A 23,552-nucleotide genomic window follows, 5' to 3' on the forward strand; every position below is an offset into this window, starting at 1 on the left:
ACACACAATGTCTGCTAGTGGGTTTGGTCCATGCGCTACTTGGACTACTGCTGCCTGATATGGCTAAAGAATGAACTTTGAGCTTTGGAAGTTCTGTTGATTTTGGGGCTAAGTGAGTATTAATCTAGGATTGGAAAACCTGATGGCTTCAGACAAAGAAGTCTAGCTACCATCTAACACAATGGTCAAAATGATTACTGGCTAGAGTAGGGGTGGCCAACCTGTGGCTCTGGAGCCGCATGCGGCTCTTCGTAAGTTAATATGGAGCTCCTTGCATAGGCACTGACTCTGGGGCTGGAGCGATAGATGCTAACTTTCCAGTGTGCTGGGGAGTGCTCAACCTCCTGCTCTGCCCCAGGCCCCGCGCACCACATAACAGCTGATCGCAGTGGGCGGGAGGCACTGATTGCTGCTGACATATTAGTGTGGCTCTTTGGCAATGTACATTGGTAAATTCTGGCTCCTTCTCAGGTTCAGGTTGGCTGCCCCTGGGCTAGAGCTATGACTTTTCGTTTCCTGAGGTGGAGAAGTATGAAAGGATAATGCTGTGCATGTTACCACAGTGGAGATGAAGTTCCAAGCTCATACAATTACCAAGAGCAGGGATCCATCCAGACAATACTCAAAGAATGTAAGACAAGGAATAGAAACTGAGAAAGCCTAGCCACCATTACACTTTACTGCTGGCAATGCAAAGCAAGACAATAAATGGTTTGAATAAACAATAAAATGGTTTGAAGCTAGAGGATATTCTCTAACATGTACCAGAATACTATATTGACATCCTCCTTCTTGTGGAGTCAAATGGCCTTTACGAAGTGGAGACAGATTTTATTTTAAACCAAGTTTTGGAAGATAGAACATGTTACAAAAGGAGAACTAAATGTTAACAAGTAAGCATATTTCAAATAGAAAAATTACCAGACTACTTGTTTAAATTTAATCACTTATATTTATGTTAACAGTTGTTTTTCACAAAGATTGGTTTTTAAAGTTATGCACAGAGGATTGATGGAATTGTTCACCCAATCTAGCATGAGAATCTGTGATACTTCTGCACCATCTGAATAAAGTATGTCCAAGATTCTTGGTGTGCTGCACTTCCCGCTACAGTACTGCGGCATTAAAAGTAACATTTATCACAATAATATTTATACTTATTTCCCCACACTAACCTACTTTGTATGATTATTGAAATATTAAATACAAAATAAGAGTCATCGTAAGTTTTAGCTGATTTGATCTGGTTTAATTTAAGAAACTAAATAAAATTGTGTGTTGAACAGCTTACACATTTCTAGCTTAATGGTAAATAATTCTTTAGTGGATTTACTGATTCTAATCAGTAGTCACAAAGTAGAACTTAATTTTGGATAGTTATTTAACATGGTGAATATAAATGAAGACAGTGTACTGAATATATATATTATACATAGATATCGGTACCTGTAGATCTGATTTCTGCTGTCCAGTTTCAAGAGATTCTTTTAGCTTTGATCGAGAAGGTGGCTGACGTTTTACTTTCAGAGCAAGCTGAGCTTTTGCTTTGTGGGCACTAGTATCTAATCTTGGAGTATCCCCCATAAAAGTATCAAAATCTGCAACAAACATAAAACACTTAGAAAAAGTTGTGCCAGGAAAATTCTCAAACAAATTAATCTTAGCAAAAGTCAAGTATTTTCTGTTACTTTCAGTATACATCTTCAAAAGTAAAAACAAAATTTCTTTCACCTGCTAATTGTTTACCATTATGACAATACAATTTTATATGAAGGGTGTGTCCCTATATTTATAGGCTCTTTCAGTCTCTTTTCCTACTACAGGCATTTCCTCACTCCCACCCTCCCACACCAGAGCGGAGAATTTCCTAAACTACAGAAAAACAAGTTAGGCTCCTCCAAGTTTTCCAAAGAACCACCTTCCCTGAGCTTGACACCTGACCGGCAGCAAGAGATCATGAAAACCTGAATCTGATTTGTAGATTCTCTGACAGCTTCTGGGAAGGAAAGAAAGGGCATCTGGGTTCAGAAGAACCATTCTAAACATTTTTAAGAATGGAGTAATACATTGGCAGTAACTGATCTGTAAAACCCTCTTACCAAAAAACTGGTAGTCCCCATCATCATCCAAGATTGATTTTTGCTGTCCTAGACACTTCCTGAGTGTCTTAGTGAGGTTGGAAACTAAGTAGCCTATTCCCTGGGGGAAACCCCATTAGGATTTTCTAAGGAATGAAAGGGAGGGGTAGGACAAAGAGCAGAGAAAGGAAAATTAGCATTTGGCCCAGTTCTCCCTTCTTCAGGATGGGGGGGGAGGGGAAGGGGGAAGAAAGATTTTCCCACTGAGAGGCAGCACACAGGTCCCTGGAAACAATGAAGAAGAGGTTTAAGTGTCCTATTTCAGATTCTTCTTTGGAGAAGATAGAAAGGGAGCCCCAAAAGAGGAAGAGATGAACAATCCAAAATTATCCCAAGCAATGGCCCTTGGTGAAATCCCACAAGCTGATGAATGAGGAGGAGCCCAGGCGGTCTCAACCTCCAGGATGATCTTTGTTGTTATCCTCTGAGCTGGTGTCCTCCTCTTTAATGTCTGGTTCTTCTTCTGCAATCAGAGTCCCGGAACTGAAAGAGGCTATTAGAGTATGGCAGGGGCTCCCTATTCAGAGTCAGTCATTTCCCCCTTCCTCCTTACACTCACCATAGCAGAACTGTAGAAGAGATTTGGGGAGAAGATGGACACACTGAACAGTAAGGACTCACTGCAGAAGTTGAACAGGATGGGCTTTTTTTGGTATCTCTGCCCTCCCCCAGGGATTCTTTTAAAAAAAGTCTTAAAACTTCTACTTCATCGGAGCTCTGAAGTATGGGTTCTCAAGAAAACACAACCACCACATCTAAAGACTGGGCTACTGCAGCTGTTCCAGAAAGAGGCAAGAGAATAAATGGTAGAAGTCTGTCTGCCTTTCACAGATGGGGGTGGGGGAGATTAGACACCAAAACTCTAGTTCTGGATTGGTTGCTACTTGCTTGACAGATGAGAGGACACGTATATCAGACGCACGTGACAAAAGCTGGTAACTGTTGCAGATGCCATATGCACTGATATACCATTACATGTTAAAAGTTGAACATTTCACCTGTTCATTCCAACACCTCAAATTATTTTTTTTAATAGGGCTTGCATTTCTCCTTCGAGGAACTTTGAAGGCTTTAAGTTGAGGGCAGTGTACATGAGTGACTGTAGAAATTCCACTCCATCATTTTTTAAGAATCATAGAGATGGCAACTCAAATCCTACAAAATATGGATGCATCAGAAGAGGTATTTCTAGTACATATAAGGAAGTATTAAATGCCATAGTACAAGGCATTATTAGTAAGACCTCATCTAGAATACAGTGTACTGTTCTGGTCACCCATGTTCAAGAAAGATGCATTCAAATTGGAACAGGTGCAGAGAAGGAATACTGTGATGATCAGGAGACTAGAGTGTCTATTTGAGAAGAGATATTCTCTCTATAAATACATCAGGAAGGTAAACACTAGTAAGGGAGAAGAAATAGCTAAAGGATAATGTTGGCGAAGAACAAAAGGGTATAAAACTGGCTATGAATAAATTTAGGCTGGAAATTGGAGGAATGTTTCTAAACATCAGAGGAATGAAGCTCTGGGACAGCCTTGCAATAGAAACAGCAGGAGAAGCAACCTAACCAGCATTAAGATGGAGTTTGTTAAGTTTGTGAACTGGATAATATGATGGGGTTGCCCGCAACAGCACGGGGCTGCACTCGATAACCCAGGAGGTACCTTCCCATCCTGTATTGAACACAGAAGCCATTATTTGTTTCAGATTTTTTTAGGCCTCAGGTAGCAGCTAACTGCAAATCTGTCTCCTCCACTCCTCCTATAAAAACACTCCAAACTACACAAAACTTCTGAAACTGGTACAGTAAACCTTGCAAATCCCAATCCCACAGCAACTTTTTACAAGATGGTCTTATGTTATCTTTAAGTCTCACCAGTCTACCCTAACAATTCACTGGCCTATTAGACCAAGAATCATCATCAACTTAGGGCAACAGTTCTCAGCCTTTTCCAGGATCCCCTTCCCTTATTTAGTACTATAGGAGGGGTAGGATGTTTTGACCTCTTGATACCGGTTTGCAATCCTGAGCTTTAGAACTCATGCCTTTGAGTATTAAAAAGAAACATCCCCTGCCACACACACACAGTTCTATTTCCACTTTTTTCCTCTAATTCCTTGTATTTGTTCACTTCCACACTGTCCAGTGTCTAAATTGGCCCTAATGGCTAATGTGAAAGGAATCTACTGAAGTTCCTAACAAACGCCTAAACAGTCAATGAAGACCAAATTTGCACACCTTCATAAATAAAGCTGACCAAAGTCAAAGTCATCCCAATGACCTGATGGGAGTTTAAACATCTTTCTACAGGTATTTAAAGGGAACTGCTAAGTGCTGGATTGCCTGGGGTAGACAAAGCAAAGCAGAAACTAGAGGAGAATATTACATTCAGTCTCTCTCCAGGGTTAGTATTCTCTCTCCTGCTCATTTCTTTGTATCCAAGGAAATAAGACATGGTTAACCAATCACATATAGGTACTGGAGTACAAAACAATCACCTTAACAAAATAGGGACAAATAGGAGACTCTAGTAAATATACATGAACCTAGACAAAAAAAATGTCCAGCAATGTTATCCTTTGGAATATGCAAATAAGCATACTTTGAGTTAGATAGATGAAATATTCATATGGCTGACAAATTTTCATTCTGTAAAAACTTTAAGGCATTAATCTGTTTAGTCATTTAGATCCAGCACCAAAACAAGTCCATCCATCCTTCTATACCAAGCAAATAGATGTAGATTCCCTGAAGTCCACAGACTGTGATTGGAACAATGCTTTCCATGAAGACGTTCAAAGCTATAAATAAAAAAAGATGCTCCTTTGGAAAGATTCTTAGGAAAATTGGATAAGTCTTCTGATCACCAAACAGAAGTTCAGGAAATGGGATAACACTGCATTAGAAGCTTCTACTAATTTAAGGGTTTCTGGAGAGCCTGTCATATCTCAATACTTTAGTAAATAACTTTACCCAATTGACTCAACTCATAAGATCTTCACATTGAAAGGAAAAAAATTATTCCATTCAGACTTGGTGGTTTTATGACCTGGAAACTGTATTCTCAATGGAGGACACAGGATAAATTAAATTACCTCAATCCAAGAAGCCAGTTTCCCGGAAAATAATGACCCAAGACATTAAAGTAAGCAAATACACTTCCTAAGGTTGTAGCAAAGGTGTTGCCAAAATATGTTTATCTTTTTCCTTTGTGTTTGTACAGCATTCTGATAAGATCCCAATCATACAAATATTGCCCATCATGTAAACTGTCCCTTTCTAGTACATTAAGAAAACTTCAAAGAGCTATTCAAAGTAGAGCTCAATGATTGTTTAAAAATAAACAATTTTTTTCCAGGGTACTTAAGAAAATGCATCACAGTGTCCAATCTACACACTTCTTTTCATTAAGATATACATAATGCTTCATTAAAAAGGAGCACAGTCAACTTTGTGCCTATCACTTCCCACAGAATCCCCAAAATCCAGTATAGGTACAAAACATTCTGTACTACACTGAGGACTAAGAAGAGGTTTTTAACTTTCTCTTTTTTAAGCACACAAACATAGCTCTCTTCCACCACACACTTATTTGGTACAGTCAATACTTTAGAGAGTTTATTATCACAGGTTTTTATCTCTTTATTACTGCTCAACTTACCGCTATATGAAGAAACTAATTTTTCCACTGCTGATGGCTCTATTTCTTTTGTATTTTCTTCTTTAATCTCTGAGCATTCATTTAGTTTTTCTGGACTTTGAGAGGCAGTGTCCAGCAAAATGCTATCGCCAATCATACAAGGTATTCTCTCATATATTTTTAATTTGTTCTGAAGCTCTGAAATCTGCAAATGTTAAAATAAAAGTTAGATACAATTTTCTCATTCTCGAAAAGTGGCATTAAATATACCATATTGCCTACCTCCTCTTGCAGTATGTTCAGTTGTGCTGCATGCTTCTTGTCCCTCTCTTCAAGTACCCTTGTATGATCCTCCTCTTTTTTCATAAATTCTATTTCTCTAGTGGGGGAAGATACAATTGTACTGCAACGTTAGAAGGGTTTCAGCTAATAAGGAAACATTAAAATTGGTTATTTATTGAATTATTGGTTATTTATTGAATCCGATGAAGTGAGCTGTAGCTCACAAAAGCTTATGCTCAAATAAATTTGTTAGTCTCTAAGGTGCCACAAGTACTCCTTTTCTTTTTGCGGATACAGACTAACATGGCTGCTACTCTGAAACCTGAATTAAATTAAATTATCCTTGTTACAGCATCACTATTTAAACACTGCAAATGGCCATCACACAACATCCAGTAACAGTGTTCATTATTTTTGTAAGCCCACTGTCCCCTCAAGTATGTGCATTATAAATACCAGGAAAAACAGGAGTTATAACTGTAAAGTTTACTCTGGGCTGAAGCTTAAAATGCAATATAAGGTCAGTGCACTTTTCCACCCTTAAGATGCTTTAGAAAATTCCATTTGGCTATTTTTACCTGTAAAAATTGACGCAAATATGTATGAGTATAAGATGTTATGTGGATATAGAACCCAAACTATTGGAACTGCTCTGCCTTTTCTAAGTTTTACATAAATAAGATGGTGCAGCTGCCGAAGTATTCTATATGCATTCATAGATTCATAGATTAGGTTGTGATAGAGTTCCACAGTTAAGTGCCAATATCCTGTAAACTTCCATTTTACGCCCATCCGAGTGAGTCTGTAATGGCCTGCGGTTTATGCAACAACAAAAATTATTCTGAAATTGCCTACTAAAGAAAGCGAGAAGGACAAAAGCAAATTGCCCCAGGGGAGAGGGGGAACATCTTAACAGTGAAATAAAATAGAGCAATATCACTGTGCTGGAGAAAACCAAGCAACTAAAAGAATCTGACTGAAAATAATATTTGCAGAGCACATAAACAACATAGAAGGAGTTCAGGTCAGCCAGAGAGAGGTAACAGTGTACGTAACACAGTGTGGAGCTGAGAGCCAGAATGTAAACAGACATTTTCATGTTATGTTTGAGCTCCAAAGCAGGCAAGCTTCAAAGAACAGGAGCGGGACCTTTCAAGACACTTTTAATTGTGTGAAAAGGCACAGGGTAAGAGGTGGTAATTCTAGATGTGCACAGTGGAGGTAAACATCACAAACTACACTCAGAGAAACAGGAAGTGCAGAAACTGCATTGTTCGCTCACAGCAACTACTCAAAACATGCCACAGGTGTGTTTTGCACTATCAGACACTTCCAAGTGGACTTCAGGGATAGCTCAAATTTCAGTAGTCTACCCTGGAGAGAAGAAAGGAGTTAATGACCATTGTGATATCTAAATAAGAGCAGACTATTCACAGCCTCTTAAGAAGCTATGGTTGATATTTAGATACCAATTACAGACTGAGCCACAAATAGTTTTTGGCTCGGGACTCGCTATGGGGACTCATAGACCTTTCTTTAGAGGCCTTACATGAATGGATCATGGGTGTCTCCTTAGGATCTGCTCCCTTCGAAGTAGAGGGTTGTGGTGAGGTCTCCTGCTGTGGCTCAGGTGGTTGAAGGGCAGACTCCGTGATTAGGAGTTTGAGCCTCAGATCTCTGTCCTTTCTGGATCTGACAGTTGCTGACACAAACCACACTTCTGTGGGATGTCTCTCTCCCAGGCAGCAGACGCACTTAAGAGTGTCCGTCTGTCACTGTGATAAATTCCTTGCAACTGAGACACTTCTTGAAGCCCACAGAGCCCCCCAAACTGGGGCTTGAAGAAAGAACAGAGTCTTTTTTTTCCTAGACAATGGCCAAATAAAAATTTAAAGGAAGTAAAGGAAGAAAAGAGGCTTCAGAAGGAAGCTAAAGATTAGTGATTCTAACAAAAGTTAACAATCGTGAACAGACAGCTAAAGCTCCGTCTCTAACCAGGGGTGGTTGAGAAGGAACTGAGAAGGGTTCACTCGCACACACTGGTTAGCCTTGTGGCAGAGCACAGGGTGGACTGAACAGACACTGCTATCAAAGTTCTATGATCAGCAGCACAGGGACGCAGACATACGTACAGTGGAGCACCTACAGGGACACTACTCGAAGAAGAAAGTTATGTAATCAATACTTAATTGATTAGTAAATGCCCTGTTATTAATTTATTTAGCACATAGGGATGTCAAACAGGGATTATGGCCCCACTGCGTACAGCACCATGCAACAAAGAGTTTCTCTTCCAGAAACATCACAGTTAGAAAGAAACTATGGGAAAAAACAGGAAAAGTATTAATGTAACTGTGATGTTATCTGATTAAAATATGACTACATAGATCACTGTTGCAACCACTGTTCTATATTTGCAACAAATCTTGTACAAAATGTGGCATGTAAGATGTCTATGGAGAGATTATGATTTGCTGAATATGATTAGACTATTTGTATGCATGTATCATTTTTGTATTTGAAGTTATGAGTATTGATTGGCTCTATACCTATACTTCAAATGTTTGCTCCTGGAGTAACACCCACAAGGTACTTAGCCTGCACATCTTGAAGGGACTAATCAAATTAAATGGCTCATTAAACGCTTAACTCACAATAGAAGACACCTATCCACTATTAATGGAATTTCCTGCCAGGACTAAGTGAAGTCATGCATGTACATGTGACTTGCTTATGTGACTCCAAACTCCATCTTGTACCTGTAATTTTCCACTAGCAGTGCTGAGGGCTTTGTTTGAAACAATGGATTTCCCTCCACGTGGCAGAAGCTATAAAAAGTCCTGGAAACACCTCCATTTTGCCTCTTTTCTGCTCGAGCCTCTGGACTATGAACTTATACTAATGGGAGCATTCTAACCAAGGGACTGAGGACCTTCCAGTGATTTGGAAGCAGCCAGAGACTCAACTTAAGCCAGCAGTTTATTCCATCACTGCTAGAAGCCTGAACCAAGAACTTTGCATTTATTGTATGTATTTGATTTCTTTAACCAATTTTTATTTTCTCTCTCTCTCTCTCTGTATGTATATATATTATATATATATCCTTTAGATTTTAGATACTAAAGGATTGGCAACAGTGCAATTTTTGTGTAAGATCTGAGTTGTACATTGACCTCAGTGTGTGGCTGGTCCTTTGGGATCAGAAGAATCTGTTATTTGATTAAATTGGTTTTAAAGAACCACTCATATATAAGTCTAGTGTTTTTGGTGGTGATAGAAGGACTAGAACGAGTAAGGAAACTGCTTCTCTGACTTCTTGTTAGTCAGTGTGGTGAAACAGAAGTTTACCTTCGTTGCTGGTTTGGTATATCTCATGGGAGCTTTTAGCAGCAGGAGAGTGGTGTGGGAGGACGTATTTTTTCATGCTTTGTGTGTATATAAAAAGATCTTCTACACTTTCCACAGCATGCATTCGATGAAGTGAGCTGTAGCTCACGAAAGCTTATGCTCAAATAAATTGGTTAGTCTCTAAGGTGCCACAAGTACTCCTTTTCTCTTTGCAAATACAGACTAACACAGCTGTTACTCTGAAACCTGTTACTAGTTTGGGGTGTATCTGCCCTATTTCTCAGCAGTTTATCCTGAATTTGGTATTCTCAGTCATGACCCACAAAGACACAGCTACAGCAACAAGGATGGAGAAAGGTATTTAACCCCTTCAGCCCACCACTACATGCAGAAGAAGTCAAGTTTTTGTATTTAGGAGTGCTGAAGCACTTTGTTATCACAAAGCCAACCCTCTCTGCACCTCAACGTGCTACCCCTTTATTTCCCTCATCCCATTAGATGCATTATTACATCCTCTTGTTGCATAACCACTGGCACCAGCTGTCAGTCTATTCTTCAGCAGGCTGCAGAGTAAAGATATCTTGCAGCAGGGATATCTAATTCCCAGATCGGGTAGGGTGTACACACTAGCTCTGATTGACCTTGTGTGCTAAAAACAGCAGTTTGGCCATGGCAGCACAAGCAGCAGCTCGGGCTAGCTGCCTAAGCACATACTGAAGATCTCAGACAGGATTGTACTTGGGCTGTTAGCCCATGCTGTCGTAGCCACAATGTTATTTTTAGCACACCCCCCATTGATCAGAGTTAGTGTGTGTACAGCTAAATGAGCTGGAAATTACATCTTCCAGCTGCCAGTTTAGACGTGCCCGAAGGCTATGTCTGAACTACACACTTACTTCGGTATAACTATGCTGCTCAGAGGTGCAAAAAATCCACCCCCCTGAGCGACGTAGTCATACCGACCATAACACCCTGTACAGCTAGCGCTACGTTGGTGGGAGGAGGTGGAGTTATTAAGCTGACAGGAGAGCTCTCTCCCGTCAGCTCTGAGCATCCTCAGCAGAAGCGCTGCATTGGTAGACCTGTCCTATGTATTATAGTAAGTCAATTAGTAACTCTGGATTGCTCCCCACCTTGTGTCCTAACTCCCCCAACATCTGACACACACAGAGAGTGAGTGCGCGCGAGACTTGCCCTTTCATTATCTGAAAAATATTGAGGAACAAACAAAATAAATACAATTCTGGAAATCAGCTAAAGGCCATTCTCTCAACCTCTCTCAATATGAGAGGGTGAATGGTTCGTCTTCAAATATTTCAACATTTACATATGTACATTCTAACTACATACCAAAATTACGTAAAAAATGTCAAGGTTTCAATGTCAATCACTCAAAAGTTAGGAAGCACCAGAAATGAGATTCTGCCTGCAGTCTTAATTCACCGTGTGCATATACAGCATGTTACAAGCTTTAATACATGATTACATACTACCTCCACCCCCTCAGAACAAGAGGATCCCTGCCTCATTCAATACATGGATAGTGCTCACTACATATTTCTTTTTATCCTTATCATTCAGTGAATAGCCACAGAGGCCTTACTTATTGCATACCATCCTGACTCATCAGTGAGTACCTAGTGACAGACAGTCAACACTGAATATAGTATCATTTATTTCCTCATGGATTTTTATGGTAATTATTACCATATTATCTGAATGCTTCACAATTTATTTTCACATTTTGAGAGGTAAGGTGGAATTATTCTCAACATTTAAGAGATGGGGGACTGAGGCACAGGTTAAGGGCAAAAATTGTCAGAAGTGTGTACTAAAATTCTGGGTGCTCAATTTGTGATATCTGAAAAATCAGGTACTAGAGTATTTAGCATTTCATAGCCCTTCATATGTTCAAAGCACAGCTCCCACTGAGTACAATTGTTGTTGAGTGCGCTCAGCACTTTTACAAACCATGCCCCAAGTGTCTCAAGATAAGCACCCAGAAAACAAGGAGCATACAGTTAGTGGCTGCCTGTTGAACATTCTAGTTTAGGTGACTTGCCCAGCATCATATAGGGAACTGTTACAGAGACAGAGACAATCCACTCTTCAGGTGGTATTCAATTGCCTTAACCTTGAGACCATCCTCTCTCTTCCTGAAGTCCTCTGCCTCTTTCACTACACACCTTCCAATTTTTGCAACAAATGAGGCAGAGGTCCTATAAACAACCTCTTTTAATACAGAACCCTGATTCAATCTGTGTGCCCCCATCAATTCTCTGAATGAGGCAGGAGTATTGAGGGAAACCATATGGATCATGCAATTAAACACTATCATAATGCATATGCACAAAGGGTTGAATTAAAAGTTGCACAGACAGTCTTAACTCTGGTATTTCCTAAGTTTTGAGTATTTCACTTTATAAACTTAACATTCTTTTAATTTAGGATTTGCCATCCAATTTCCTAAGTTTTTAAACAAGTGAATTGAAAAAATAAATTCCATCCTGTGGAATTATATTTATCCCCACATGGGTCATTATAAGCAATCTGGAGGCAGGGACTGTCTTTTTGGTTTGTGTTTATCCCTAGCACAGGGGCGGCCAATCTGAGCCTGAGAAGGAGCCAGAATTTACCAATGTACATTGCCAAAGAGCCACATTAATATGTCAGCAGCCCTCCATTGGCTCCCCCCACTCCAACCTGCAGCGCCTCCTGCCTGCCAGCAGCCCCACCAATCAGTGCCTCCCGCTCCCTCCCCACACCTCCCGCCCACCGCGATCAGCCGTTACATGGTGCACAGGGCCTGGGGCAGAGCAGGGCGCTGAGCACCGAGCACTCTCCAGCACATTGGAAAGTTAGCATCTATCGCTCCAGCCCCAGAGTCAGTGCCCATGCAAGGAGCCGCATGTTAACTTATGAAGAGCTGCATGCAGCTCCGGAGCCACAGGCTGGCCACCCCTGCCCTAGCACAATGGAGTCCTGGTTCATGACTGTTGCTCCTAGGCGATACAATAATACTAGCGCAGGTTGAAACTTTAGAGCCACACAATAGCCTTCTACCACTTGAAGTAACATAGGTTTCAGAGTAGCAGCTGCGTTAGTCTGTAATCTCAAAAAGAAAAGGAGTACTTGTGACACCTTAGAGACTAACAAATTTATTTGAGCATAAGCTTTGCATGCATTTGGATGCATCCGATGAAGTGAGCTGTAGCTCACGAAAGCTTATGCTCAAATAAATTGGTTAGTCTCTAAGGTGCCACAAGTACTCCTTTTCTTTTTGAAGTAACATAGTAATTGGTAGCAGTAGTAAGTTATCATCCACATGGACCAGCCATTAGCGAAGGATAAGACACACTTTGCCTGCAAGTCTCACAACTATTTGCTAGACAGCATATGAATGCTGGGGCTTAGGAATCCTGGGTTCTATAAGCAAGTATGTCTATTGGTTACAGACCCATCAGCCCTGTCCCCTCCAGTATGTCCCCTTCTGGCACTGCTCCTGTTTCCCCAGTTCTTATCTCCCCAGCATGTCTCTGTATGCCACTGCCAGTATACAACCTGACCCATCCCCCACTCACAATATGAGTCTTCTCCCCCTTCCTGCTTATTTCCCTTCTGCATTTGAGTCAGGCTGTTGCTGTTTTCTCCTCCATGCTGCTGGAACACCAGCAGGGAGAACACTGCAAGAACAAGAGAGACAGACAATCTCCCTACTTTCAGATCCAATGCCTGACATCACAGTAACCAGAGGTAACAATTGAAGGAAAGTCTTGCTCAGACACTGCAGCCCTGGGCTGCAACATACTCAGTGCACACAGAATGTTTGGAAAATTTTGCTTCCATCTTATAAACAAATCTCTATAGAGTATATGTGAACAGCAATTTTCAGAAACTTAAGTTGACCAATTCTGGATGGATTTTCACAGGATAACAAGAAGCACCTCTCTGAACACAAGAAAACCTTCATGCTAATTTCAAGTCTGTCTTTCAAAACATGGAGGGTCTACACTTTCTCTTGTGAATGTACACATGTCTACACCCAACACACTACTGTTATAATCTTTGTACAAATATGCCTGTAAGGTATTATCTGAAAATTGATAATTTGCTGGACAATCATGTCTAATAAAACATGTGGGGAAACATTGTATGTGAAGTTAAGATTTCCCTGTACGTTATTAATACATGTTCCAAAACACAGCTCTACCCAAACAGAAGTTGGCAAAGTAGGTCCATCCTAAATAAATGAATGTGTGCTATGCTTAATTTGCATTTAAGCAGTAAACAGAGTCATCAAGCAGGAAGGGGAGGGAAAGGAAGCTCCAACAGATCAGAAAAAAGGAGCAGGGAACATCCTTCTACACAGACTTTTGTGTCTCCTGATACCCAGCTGGAAATGTTTTTCAAAAGAGGTACTGAAACTATAAAAGGAAGGGCAAACATCCCAAGACACCGCTCTCTCCCTCACTGCCCATGGCATTCACACCACCTGAAGCAACAAAGGAAGCATTCACTGGATTCTGGGAGAAGGGGTCCTGACCTAAGACGTTTTGTCTAAAGACTGCTGAGAGCATGCAGTGAGAAAACTTTGCTTTGAATTTAACACAGTTTAAGATAAAACACAAATGGTGCCTATCTTTATTTTTCTTGTAAGCATTTCTGACCTTTTAGCCCCATTACTTGTACTCACTTAAAATCTCTTTTTTTAGTTAATAAAACCTGTTTTATCTAATCCAGTGTGTTTAAATTGAAGTATCTGGGAAACTCCATTTGGGTTGGCAAGTTGTGCGATTATTTCTATTCAAGAAATAACAGACTTTATATAAACTTGCATTGTCCAGGAGTACAGGACATGCATATCTGGCTGGACGGGGGGGAGAGAGAAGAGGAATCTAAGAATGGGGGTGTGTTGGGGTCACCCAGCAGGGTGGTGAGGTAACCAAGGCTGATAAGAGCTGATAAGAGCCAAAGTGTGGCTGCAGCACACACACAGACATAGCTGGGAGTGACTTGCATGCTGAAAGCTGTTTATGAGCAATTTAAGCTGGAGGCTACAGCAAAGCATTTTAAAGGTATCCCAGGTTAGAGGACAGAGGTGACACAGCTATTCAGTCTGGATTGTACCATGGTATGTCACACAACTAAACTGCTGTTAGAATTTTTAACATTGTTTTGACAATGTAATTTTTCCTACCAGCATTTGCAGAAACAGCTGAACCATTTTGCTGAACCCACCCCCCGCAAAAATCAGCCTTTGGCAGACTAGTGGCGTGGAGAGATTCAGCCTGAATGGTTAAAGTTTGGAAGAATTACAAGCAACTGGAAACAGGATCTTATAATGGAAAGTACTAGGCAACCTTAACTAGAAGTGTTGCTACTAGCTCTGCCTATAATGTCAGGAATATGGAACCAAGAAAAAGACCAGTTTTTTAAAATCTTTTTATGAAATTATTTCACTTTAGTGTACTTACTTCTGTTGATAATCTTTAAGTAATTTCTTGGCCTTGTTGTATTTCTTCTCCAGAGCATCATACTGTTCCTGAGTTTCTTTAAGATGTTCATTTACGGTCTTGCATAAACTTTGTGCCTCTAACCAATAGGTCTCCACCTTCTTAATTTTTTCTTTGCTCTCTTCTAAAGTTTGCTGAAGCTGGGATTTACTTGACTCCCATTCAACTTTTTCAGCTTCAGTAGTTTTTAACTTGAAAGGAAAACATTCAGAACACTTAAGAACGATACCTTAAGATAAAAGTTAAAAATCAAAACAGCTGCTTAAACAAGTGTAAGTGGATAATAGCTACTAACTTACTAAACCAATCTCAGCAGTATTCAAAGCAAGACCTTTAATAGGTATACAACCTTTTCATACAGTAGTACTTAAAATGCTTTAAGTCTCTTTATATAGATATCATTTCAATACTTCCAACTCTTTCCATGCTGTGTGAGTTTTACAAATCAAAGTCAAGAATCTCCCACACGGTACAAAAGTGGAAAAAAAACACACCAGGCAGCTGGTCTAGCCTATTTCCTTAGTAGTGTACCTTCTTGCCAAACAGATACCAAAATTAAAAGAACCCTGATTTTCAGCTTATATTAACCTTGCTGGATATCTAATTCTCTGTTAACTTTTCTGAGGAAGGTCTACCTAAAACAGTAGAATAAGCCAACTTGTAATTTACTAATTGCTTTTCAATTCTGATCTTAGACCATGCACCTGATAACATCACATTTCCGCTTTGAAGTTTTTTGAACTGTTTAATTCCCAAAAGGAAAGCAAGTCATTCTGGAAAGTTGCTAGCAAACATGCAAGGAAAAAGGTATTGAATCAACCTCTAGCCCTAGGAGGTCAACAAAATATAGTACCCAAGAGCTTTTATCTAAAGCACCAGCTCTCAACCAGGAGTCCAGGGGCCACAAGCAGGTTTCAGAAGGTCCGCCAAAATAAGCCAAAGAGCCAGGCCAGAGTTAGCCTCGCTGGGGCTCATGGCAGAAAGCCAAAGCCCAACCGCTTGAGGCCAAGGGCAATTGCCCTGCTTGCTACCCTCTAATGCCAGCCCTGTTTTTTAATCTACCATACATGCAAAAAGACCCTAGTAGTTGTGACAAAGCTGGGACGTGGAGCTTTTATAGCATGTTTGGGGAGGGCCTCAGAGAGAAAAAAGTTGAGAACCCTTGATCTACAGAAGGTACAGACACTACTGCTCAATATGTTTTCCCCCTTCCCCTGCCTCAGTATTTTCCTACTCGTTATCAGATTCCCTAGCAAGTCACTAAGGCCCCGATCCTGAAAATAGGTCATCATGCGTGGAATCCCTACACTTCTCAAAGCCCAACAACACGAGGCCAACAGCAGGACTGGGACCTAGATTTATGTTTCTATTAAAGTTTCCTGTTTAATTTTAGTAGTAGCAGCATTTTAGCATTCCATCGAACGTTTAAGCGAGAAGTATTGTCTTTTTGGTTTAAAAATAATTCTCCTCTTGATTTCCTTTCTGTCATGTTGGAATGTAAATTTAACAAGTTAATAAAGAAATTTTCTATAGTTCCAAATATGTGCATGCTTAGTAGTGTATCTCCACACATGGCCATGGCCCAGTTGTCTTGTTTTCTGTGGCGAGGCTGAAAGACATGCAGCATACACCATTGTCATGTGCACAGGATGCTGATGAATGCCCTTCTCACCACTAACTGGTTGATGAATGCCCTTCTGGAGACAGTAGTAAATGGCCAAAATTCACCAGAACTGGTTGTAACCTGGTTCACTGAGTAGAATGAGGTAGAGACACGCTGCTGTACTTTCTCCACACCCTAAGACCGATATTTCTATACATAAGAAAAGGGCTGCTCGCAGCTCCCTGTCACCACCTCCTGTAACATGGAAAAGATGAGACAAAACTTCTCTTTCCCAGAGCAACCAGAAACTATAAGAATGCTGAGCTAGCCCTCAGCCCAAAAGAAGTTATGTGGTGTGCCCTCTCATCCAAGAAGTTTGTGTATTTGCATCAGGGCGGGAGGGAGGGGGGAGAGGGGGAATCTCCACACCAGTTCCCCTTCCTATAACTCTCCAAAATCTCCTTCCTAGAAGTGACCACTGGCCCCTAGTGGAAAATACATCCACTGCTCTCTAATTTCTACACAAAGGCACCTAATTTTTATGAAACTGAGGAAGCTTCTCTCCATTGAGCTATTCAATTCAATAAATTCTACTTTAAACAATATTATTCAAGCATTTTATTCTACTATAGAATTTCTTCAATTTGTGTAACCCAGAATTTAGGTTTACAAATTTGTGTCAAGTGTGCCCAAAGTACATGGTGCCCTAGCCTTAAAATAGACATCTACTTACCTTCATTTGGTTTCCAACTTTTTCGCCTCTAAACATTAATCCTAACATGAACAATGTGAACATTAAACATTGCAAAACTTTAAAAGAAGTAACTTACTCTCTCTTTTAGCTGGTTAACTTCAGCTGTTGTTACTGCATGCTTTAATTGTAGCTAGAATGAAATGTAATAGTTTTGTTAAGAAATATACAGAAAGATATTTGAAAGATTATTGCAAGTTTGTTACTAAATATTTAAGGCCTGATTCCCTTCTCACTTAAGCCAGTTTTACACTAGTGTAAATCTATTCACTTGCTCAATAAAGTTACTCATGATTTTCACTAACGTTAAAGAGGAGAACCAGGCTCTTATACTTTTATGTTTTTACAAAATTAAGCTCCCAGTTTAAGAAGAAAAGGTTTATAGGTCTTATGATGTGCATATTTGCTATAAAAAAAAAAATCAAATCATGACCACCTGTATTTGAAAAAACTCACAAATTAATTTATGGGAAATAGCTAAGAAAAGCAAGCAAACTAAAATCATGTTTGAAATGAAGTGAACATGCCAAAAATACTGAAAGTCAGTAATGCTTTGTAACAGGCAAATAGTAAACACAGTCAAGTGAAAAATACAGTAGTTCTGGGTCTTTTTATTTAAATTCATAAAGAATATCATTATGAAGTATTTTTATATTAAGCCGTATGTTTAAGGAGCAAGACTTTGGTATCAAGAGACTTCAGTAGATTACAGGTGTACATAAAGGCTTCACTTAAGTCAAGTTTCAGAGTAGCAGCCGTGTTAGTCTGTATTCGTAAAAAGAAAAGGAGTACTAGTGGCACCTTAGAGACTAACCAATGTATTTGAGCATAAGCTTTCGTGAGCTACAGCTCACTTCATCGGATGCATTCAGTGGAAAATACCTGAAATTTTCCACTGAATGCATCTGATGAAGTGAGCTGTAGCTCACGAAAGCTTATGCTCAAATACATTGGTTAGTCTCTAAGGTGCCACTAGTACTCCTTTTCTTTTCACTTAAGTCAAGTCATTTAAGTTATGTACATAAAGGCTTCATTTAAGTCATTGAAGGCAATTACAACAGTATGTCTTGAGAAATCTGCTATTAAGTATGCATACATAAGGGAAATAGCAAATTTGTTGAAGACAACCTCTCAGATCTTAAATCTTACCTTATACTTAGAAGAAACAGATGTCTAAGAGACACAGAATACCAAAAGTATGTTGAAACAAGTGAAATTATGAGTCTGAACACCTGATTTAGATTCATCATCAATAGAGAATGGATTTCCACCTAGAGATATTTCCCATCATATCCCCAAGTGTACAAAGTATTTATGCATGCATGTCCCATTATGGTCTACCAGATTCGCACCATGCTTCCCAAACCTATAAAATTGGAAGTGGTCTTCAGTCTGGAATCCAAAATCCCTCAGTACCACCAAGAAAATCAGCTTCACAAAGACTCTAATGAGTCCAATCCTCATTAGAAAGAATTTGAGGCACGTAGGGAGAAGCATCCACCACTGTCACCATGGGGTGGCACAGCTCTTATGCAGGGCATATTTTTGCCCAAAAAGCAGTCTGCAAAAATCAACTTCACACATACTTGTTTACAAAACAGCATGTAAACCAGGCTATGGGAAAGGGCTATAGTTCAGATACCCTCAATTTTTGTTTAGTATATGGGAATAATATTCCTAGCTTTGCCTCATATACCCTTTCAAGAACTCCACACTACACTGATGGAGTAGACAGAAAAATCAAGCCAAAGAAGACGGTTACTCCTATGTCTGGAATATGTGAAATATATGTATTAGTTTGAGTTAAGTAGAAAAGTTGATACATTTATATGAGATTTATTTTTACTTTGATCAGCTGAAGCTGGGACCATGGTACACTGGGAAGGCAGAATAAACAAAGCCCTATAATTTCTGATAGTCAATGTCTTTTGATCCAATATTCTGGCAGCTTTTTTTTAAGCTTCTGAAAACATTTATTTTCAATTTTATGTACATCAATTTTGACAAAATCCCCAAATTTAAAAGGTCATTTGCAAGAGGCCTTTTTCGTCAGAGGAAGAAGAAGAATATGAGGAGACAGGACACAAAGGAGATTAATACCAACTTTAGAAGACCCAGATGCTCTTCAGTACACCACATAAGATTTGTAAAAAACTTAGGCAATATTATTGTACCTCTTTAAATTTAAGAAGAAACTGTGCTGAATCCATATCCAGTGGCAAATTCAGATCTTCATTTTCAGGAAGATAAAAGACTTCCACAGACTTTCCATGTAAATGTGACTCAAAAGCGTCTTCATCATCATCATCATCATAATCATCCTAACAAGATATAAAAACATTACTTTACTGAAGTAAAGGACAGACCTTTCTTTAATGGCAAAAATCTATTTTCTTAAACATACAGTCTTCAAATAACCCAAAATCACAATTACATCACTTCTGTTGACTAGCAATTGTCCTCTTTCCCTTGTTGGTTGAGCAACTTATACTTATAATGTACTGTTAAAGTAATCTGCAAACATTTTATATAAAAATTCCCCAAACAGAACGGGTAAGAAGGAAACAGCTATCCCAAATGACAGTTGATTTTTAAAATTAACTTCCTCTCTTCAGGTTCCCTTGAAGTTTTCTCCCAGAAGACTGTGTCCTGCTAAGATGGGATACCAACCTGAGGCCTGTTGGGAGTGTATTAAGTGGCATTATTATATGGAGTGATATTACAAAGTTTATACATTACTATTATCATTTTTAATCAAGTTGCACCTTGTCACCTTTATCCCTTAGTTGTCTGGTTCAAAAACACTTAGTCCATTTTTTGTAAAATATTTGCAAGTCATGGTTAAAAATACAGAATTGCTTTATATACTATATAGCTATTTTATTGGTAGTTATACCTGTTCTGTATCATCATGGGCATAGTGCTGCTCATATAGGCATCTCTCTTGCTCTAACGTCTCACTGATAAGACGAGCTACTTCACTCTGAGTCCCAGGTTTCTCTCTTCCAATTAGAAACCTATAAGAGAAAAAAACAAACAAATTAAAAGGTAGTACAGGGCAAGTGTATGTTTAATATATGGTAGCCTGTCACTTATCTTTGGTAACCACTTATGTTAAATTTATACAAAAACATTTTACACAGTTTTCTGCTTCTTTCCCTTCATCTCTCTGTTAATGAACAATTTATTCCTAAGTATTTTTTAATTATAAAATATGTATACATATATATATATATAAAGAAACACATACCTCACACTGCCTTTGGTGTTTTTTAGCACAGTGGCTGCAAAAAGCTGAGTTACTCCTACTAAACTTATACCATCAACCTCAACAATCTGATCATTTACTTGGATTCTGCAAGACAAATCATTCAATATTTAGCAATAAAGCTGACAAAAAGATTTTGGTTTAACAAATTATTTGCACAACATAAATTGAAATGATTAATTCTATGTGATAAATATCCCTTTAAATTCCACAGTATTTAATTTGACAATTTGTTGAGCCCCAGCAGGTTAACAGCTAAAAAATTGATCTCTTGTCCCTTGACTCCTATGAAGTTAATCTATTTTAATTTGTTTTATATTTGCCTTGATATTTTCAGCAATTTACATTCTTACTGAAATTTTGGGTTGTCAACATTATTCTTGTGGGAATGTTTTGTACATGCATATACTGCAAGTGTTTTCATTGCCGCTGTAGGCAAACCTAACTTGTGCCTTGTAAAGGTGATAATTGCTTGTGGATCTGAGATATATAGTTATTTAAAAGCAGAAGAGAAAGTTGAAACAATCATATAGTCACATGAATTCATAAATAAAATATTCCTACCTCGGAAGAGATAACTGTATCACAAGCATATTAAATTATAGTCTTTTCAAGAAGTACCATACTACAAGTTTCTAGATCCATGCATTAGTTGGAAGGTGTCACCATGCAGGGGTGGGTAAGCCAAGAAAAATAAATGGCCACCTTTTTCCACAGGCATTGCCAGTAAAGTATGTGGCATAGGTGGAGAAATGTCCTGCAAATGCCCTTCCCTAAAGCCTACCACTATCTTGTTGAACAGAGAAATCTAGATTTAGTTTTGCTTATTTTGGAGTAGACTTCATAGGTATGTTTACTGATACCTTCACAGTTTAAGTCACATGACTTGAAAAAAGTCCTAAATTAAGTTAATCAAATATTAACTTTTGCAACATTAGACACAGGAATTAGCAAACTGGATCAAACCAATGGTCTATCTAGTCTATTATGCTCTGTCAGCCGTCTACAGCAGATGCCTAAAAAAGAAGGTGTAAGAAACCTTGTTTGAACAATCTCACCATAAGGGAAGGTTCTTCCTAATCAGATAATCAATGACTGGCCTATGCCTGAAACAATTTATTTCTCTTTCTCTTAGAGTAATTGTGTACAAGATGGAAGATAAAGGGTGAGATTAGCAGCTAATGTAAATCAGTCTAATGCCACTGAAGTCAAAACCACTGTGCTGATTTACACTAGCTAACAGGTATAACATGTTCAGAGTTTTGATATTTAACTTGATATGTCTACTAAGGCTTTTTCATGCTGAACTGACTACCAAAACGATGGAAGATCAAGAAATCGGAGATGTCAGATATTAAAATATGCTGTACTGTATTATGTACTTTGGGATTAGAATAATTTATAATAAGATTTGAGAAGTTAAATTAAATGAAAATTGCAGTTATATGATTAAATCTCATAATATTGAGAGCATAATACCGTCAGTTTTTTGCATTCCAGGTTTCTATAATTCATATGCTGTACATCTAAAAAGAGAATTACTATATTACATTTTATATATATACTTTACTGAAGAGTCCTTGACTGTAAATCATTTTTGCAAAATCTGTTAGCTAGCAAAATAGTATGAGCAACTTGAATGAAAACTCACCGACCATCTCTTTGAGCAGCTCCACCTTCAGTTATTGTTTTTACAAAAATTCCCAGTTTTTCCAGTCCCTGATCTGCACCAACACCCATTCCAATAATACTAATGCCTAGGCCACTGTCACCTATGGGACTCAAAAATTCTAACATTAGCCACAATACATTTTAAAAGGTAGTTTTCATAAATTATTATAGTCACCAATGAAAACGCACATGTGCTATTCCTTGTCTTCATCTAACATGCTCACTGGCTTGCTGTGTCTCCCCCTTAGTAATATTTGCAACATAAAGATAATTCAGACTGGCTGTTTTCAGTAAGATTACAACCCAACAGACTAATACAAAATCAAACTTAATTAAAATGATCCAGAACAGCAAAAACTTTACATCTCCATTATGAAAGTCTCTGTGTATTGTGGAAAGAGTTTAATATTACTATTCTATCTTGGCACCCGACTTAGGAGGCCCCCACACTGTAGTATCTGATAACTTCAGACTGAATTCTGAAGTTTTAGGGGTTTGAGCTACTAATGGTTCCCATTTTACGAAGACTTACGTACTTTATGCATTATGGGCCAGATCCTCAGGCTAGTGTAAATTGTCACACCTCAACTGGACTGTAACTGAGCTACAACAATTTACAATAAATACTGAATTCAGTGAAATTATTCTGATGTAAAGTAAAGCATGTGCATAAGTCTTTCAAGGATCAAGGCCTAAACATAATAGAAATACACCTTCAAATGGCTTCAGCCTATATAAGAAAAATCATTTTCACAAGCAATTATTTGACATTTAACTTGCACCTTTTTCAATTTCCACAGGAAACACTTCCATTTTTTCCACCCTCTTCTCTAGTTCATACTCTGCTGATGCTGCCACAGGGTCAACCTCTTCATTACGTCTATCATAATCTTCATTTGAGTAAGTACTGAAAACCTTAGAAAGATAAGAGATCTTATTTTAGTGCAGTTTTGACTCAAACATGAGTATCAAAAAGAAAGCCAACCTAACTATTTCACTGTCCTACACACTCAACTTACCTGAGCAATAATAAAGAGGTTGCAGGATTTCATTTTCAAATCACATATATAGGATAGGTTTCAGAGGGGATAATATTTAGAAGCGTCAAGCCAAATACTTCAGCACCTTTTTACTTGGACATGAAACAAATATGCACCAGAATTCACTGAGGCATACTTCTCTCTTCTTGGATAACTAGGGAACACTGTTACAGAGCCTTTATAAGATGACTATAAAAAAAAATAGAGCATAATCTGCCAATCACTTTGTGCTACGAACAGATGCAGTTGCAAGAGATCCAAACAGTCTCCCAGAAAAAGGAAATACCATGTTAC

The 23,552-nt window shown here is 38.8% G+C and overlaps 1 protein-coding gene across 6 annotated transcripts in view; it reads right to left on the reverse strand.

Moving 5' to 3' along the window:
- Positions 1-23,552, reverse strand: part of LOC140895642 (neurabin-1-like) — a 90,186-nt gene that overhangs the window by 55,604 nt on the left and 11,030 nt on the right. For all 6 annotated transcript variants that reach the window (XR_012154292.1, XM_073305845.1, XM_073305843.1 and 3 more), the window contains exons 3-12: positions 23,001-23,133; positions 22,199-22,319; positions 20,530-20,634; positions 20,176-20,296; positions 19,454-19,600; positions 17,359-17,412; positions 14,887-15,116; positions 6,065-6,161; positions 5,804-5,987; positions 1,447-1,598 (exon numbers count right to left, since the gene is read on the reverse strand). Coding sequence is in view for 5 of the 6 variants with exons in the window: in XM_073305845.1 (XP_073161946.1) it covers positions 1,447-1,598; positions 5,804-5,987; positions 6,065-6,161; positions 14,887-15,116; positions 17,359-17,412; positions 19,454-19,600; positions 20,176-20,296; positions 20,530-20,634; positions 22,199-22,319; positions 23,001-23,133 (1,344 nt within the window). In the remaining variant the exon portion in view is untranslated. The remainder of the gene's footprint in view (positions 1-1,446; positions 1,599-5,803; positions 5,988-6,064; positions 6,162-14,886; positions 15,117-17,358; positions 17,413-19,453; positions 19,601-20,175; positions 20,297-20,529; positions 20,635-22,198; positions 22,320-23,000; positions 23,134-23,552) is intronic.

This window comes from Lepidochelys kempii, chromosome 11, assembly GCF_965140265.1.
Source record: "Lepidochelys kempii isolate rLepKem1 chromosome 11, rLepKem1.hap2, whole genome shotgun sequence".
Classification (NCBI taxonomy): Eukaryota; Metazoa; Chordata; order Testudines; family Cheloniidae; genus Lepidochelys; species Lepidochelys kempii.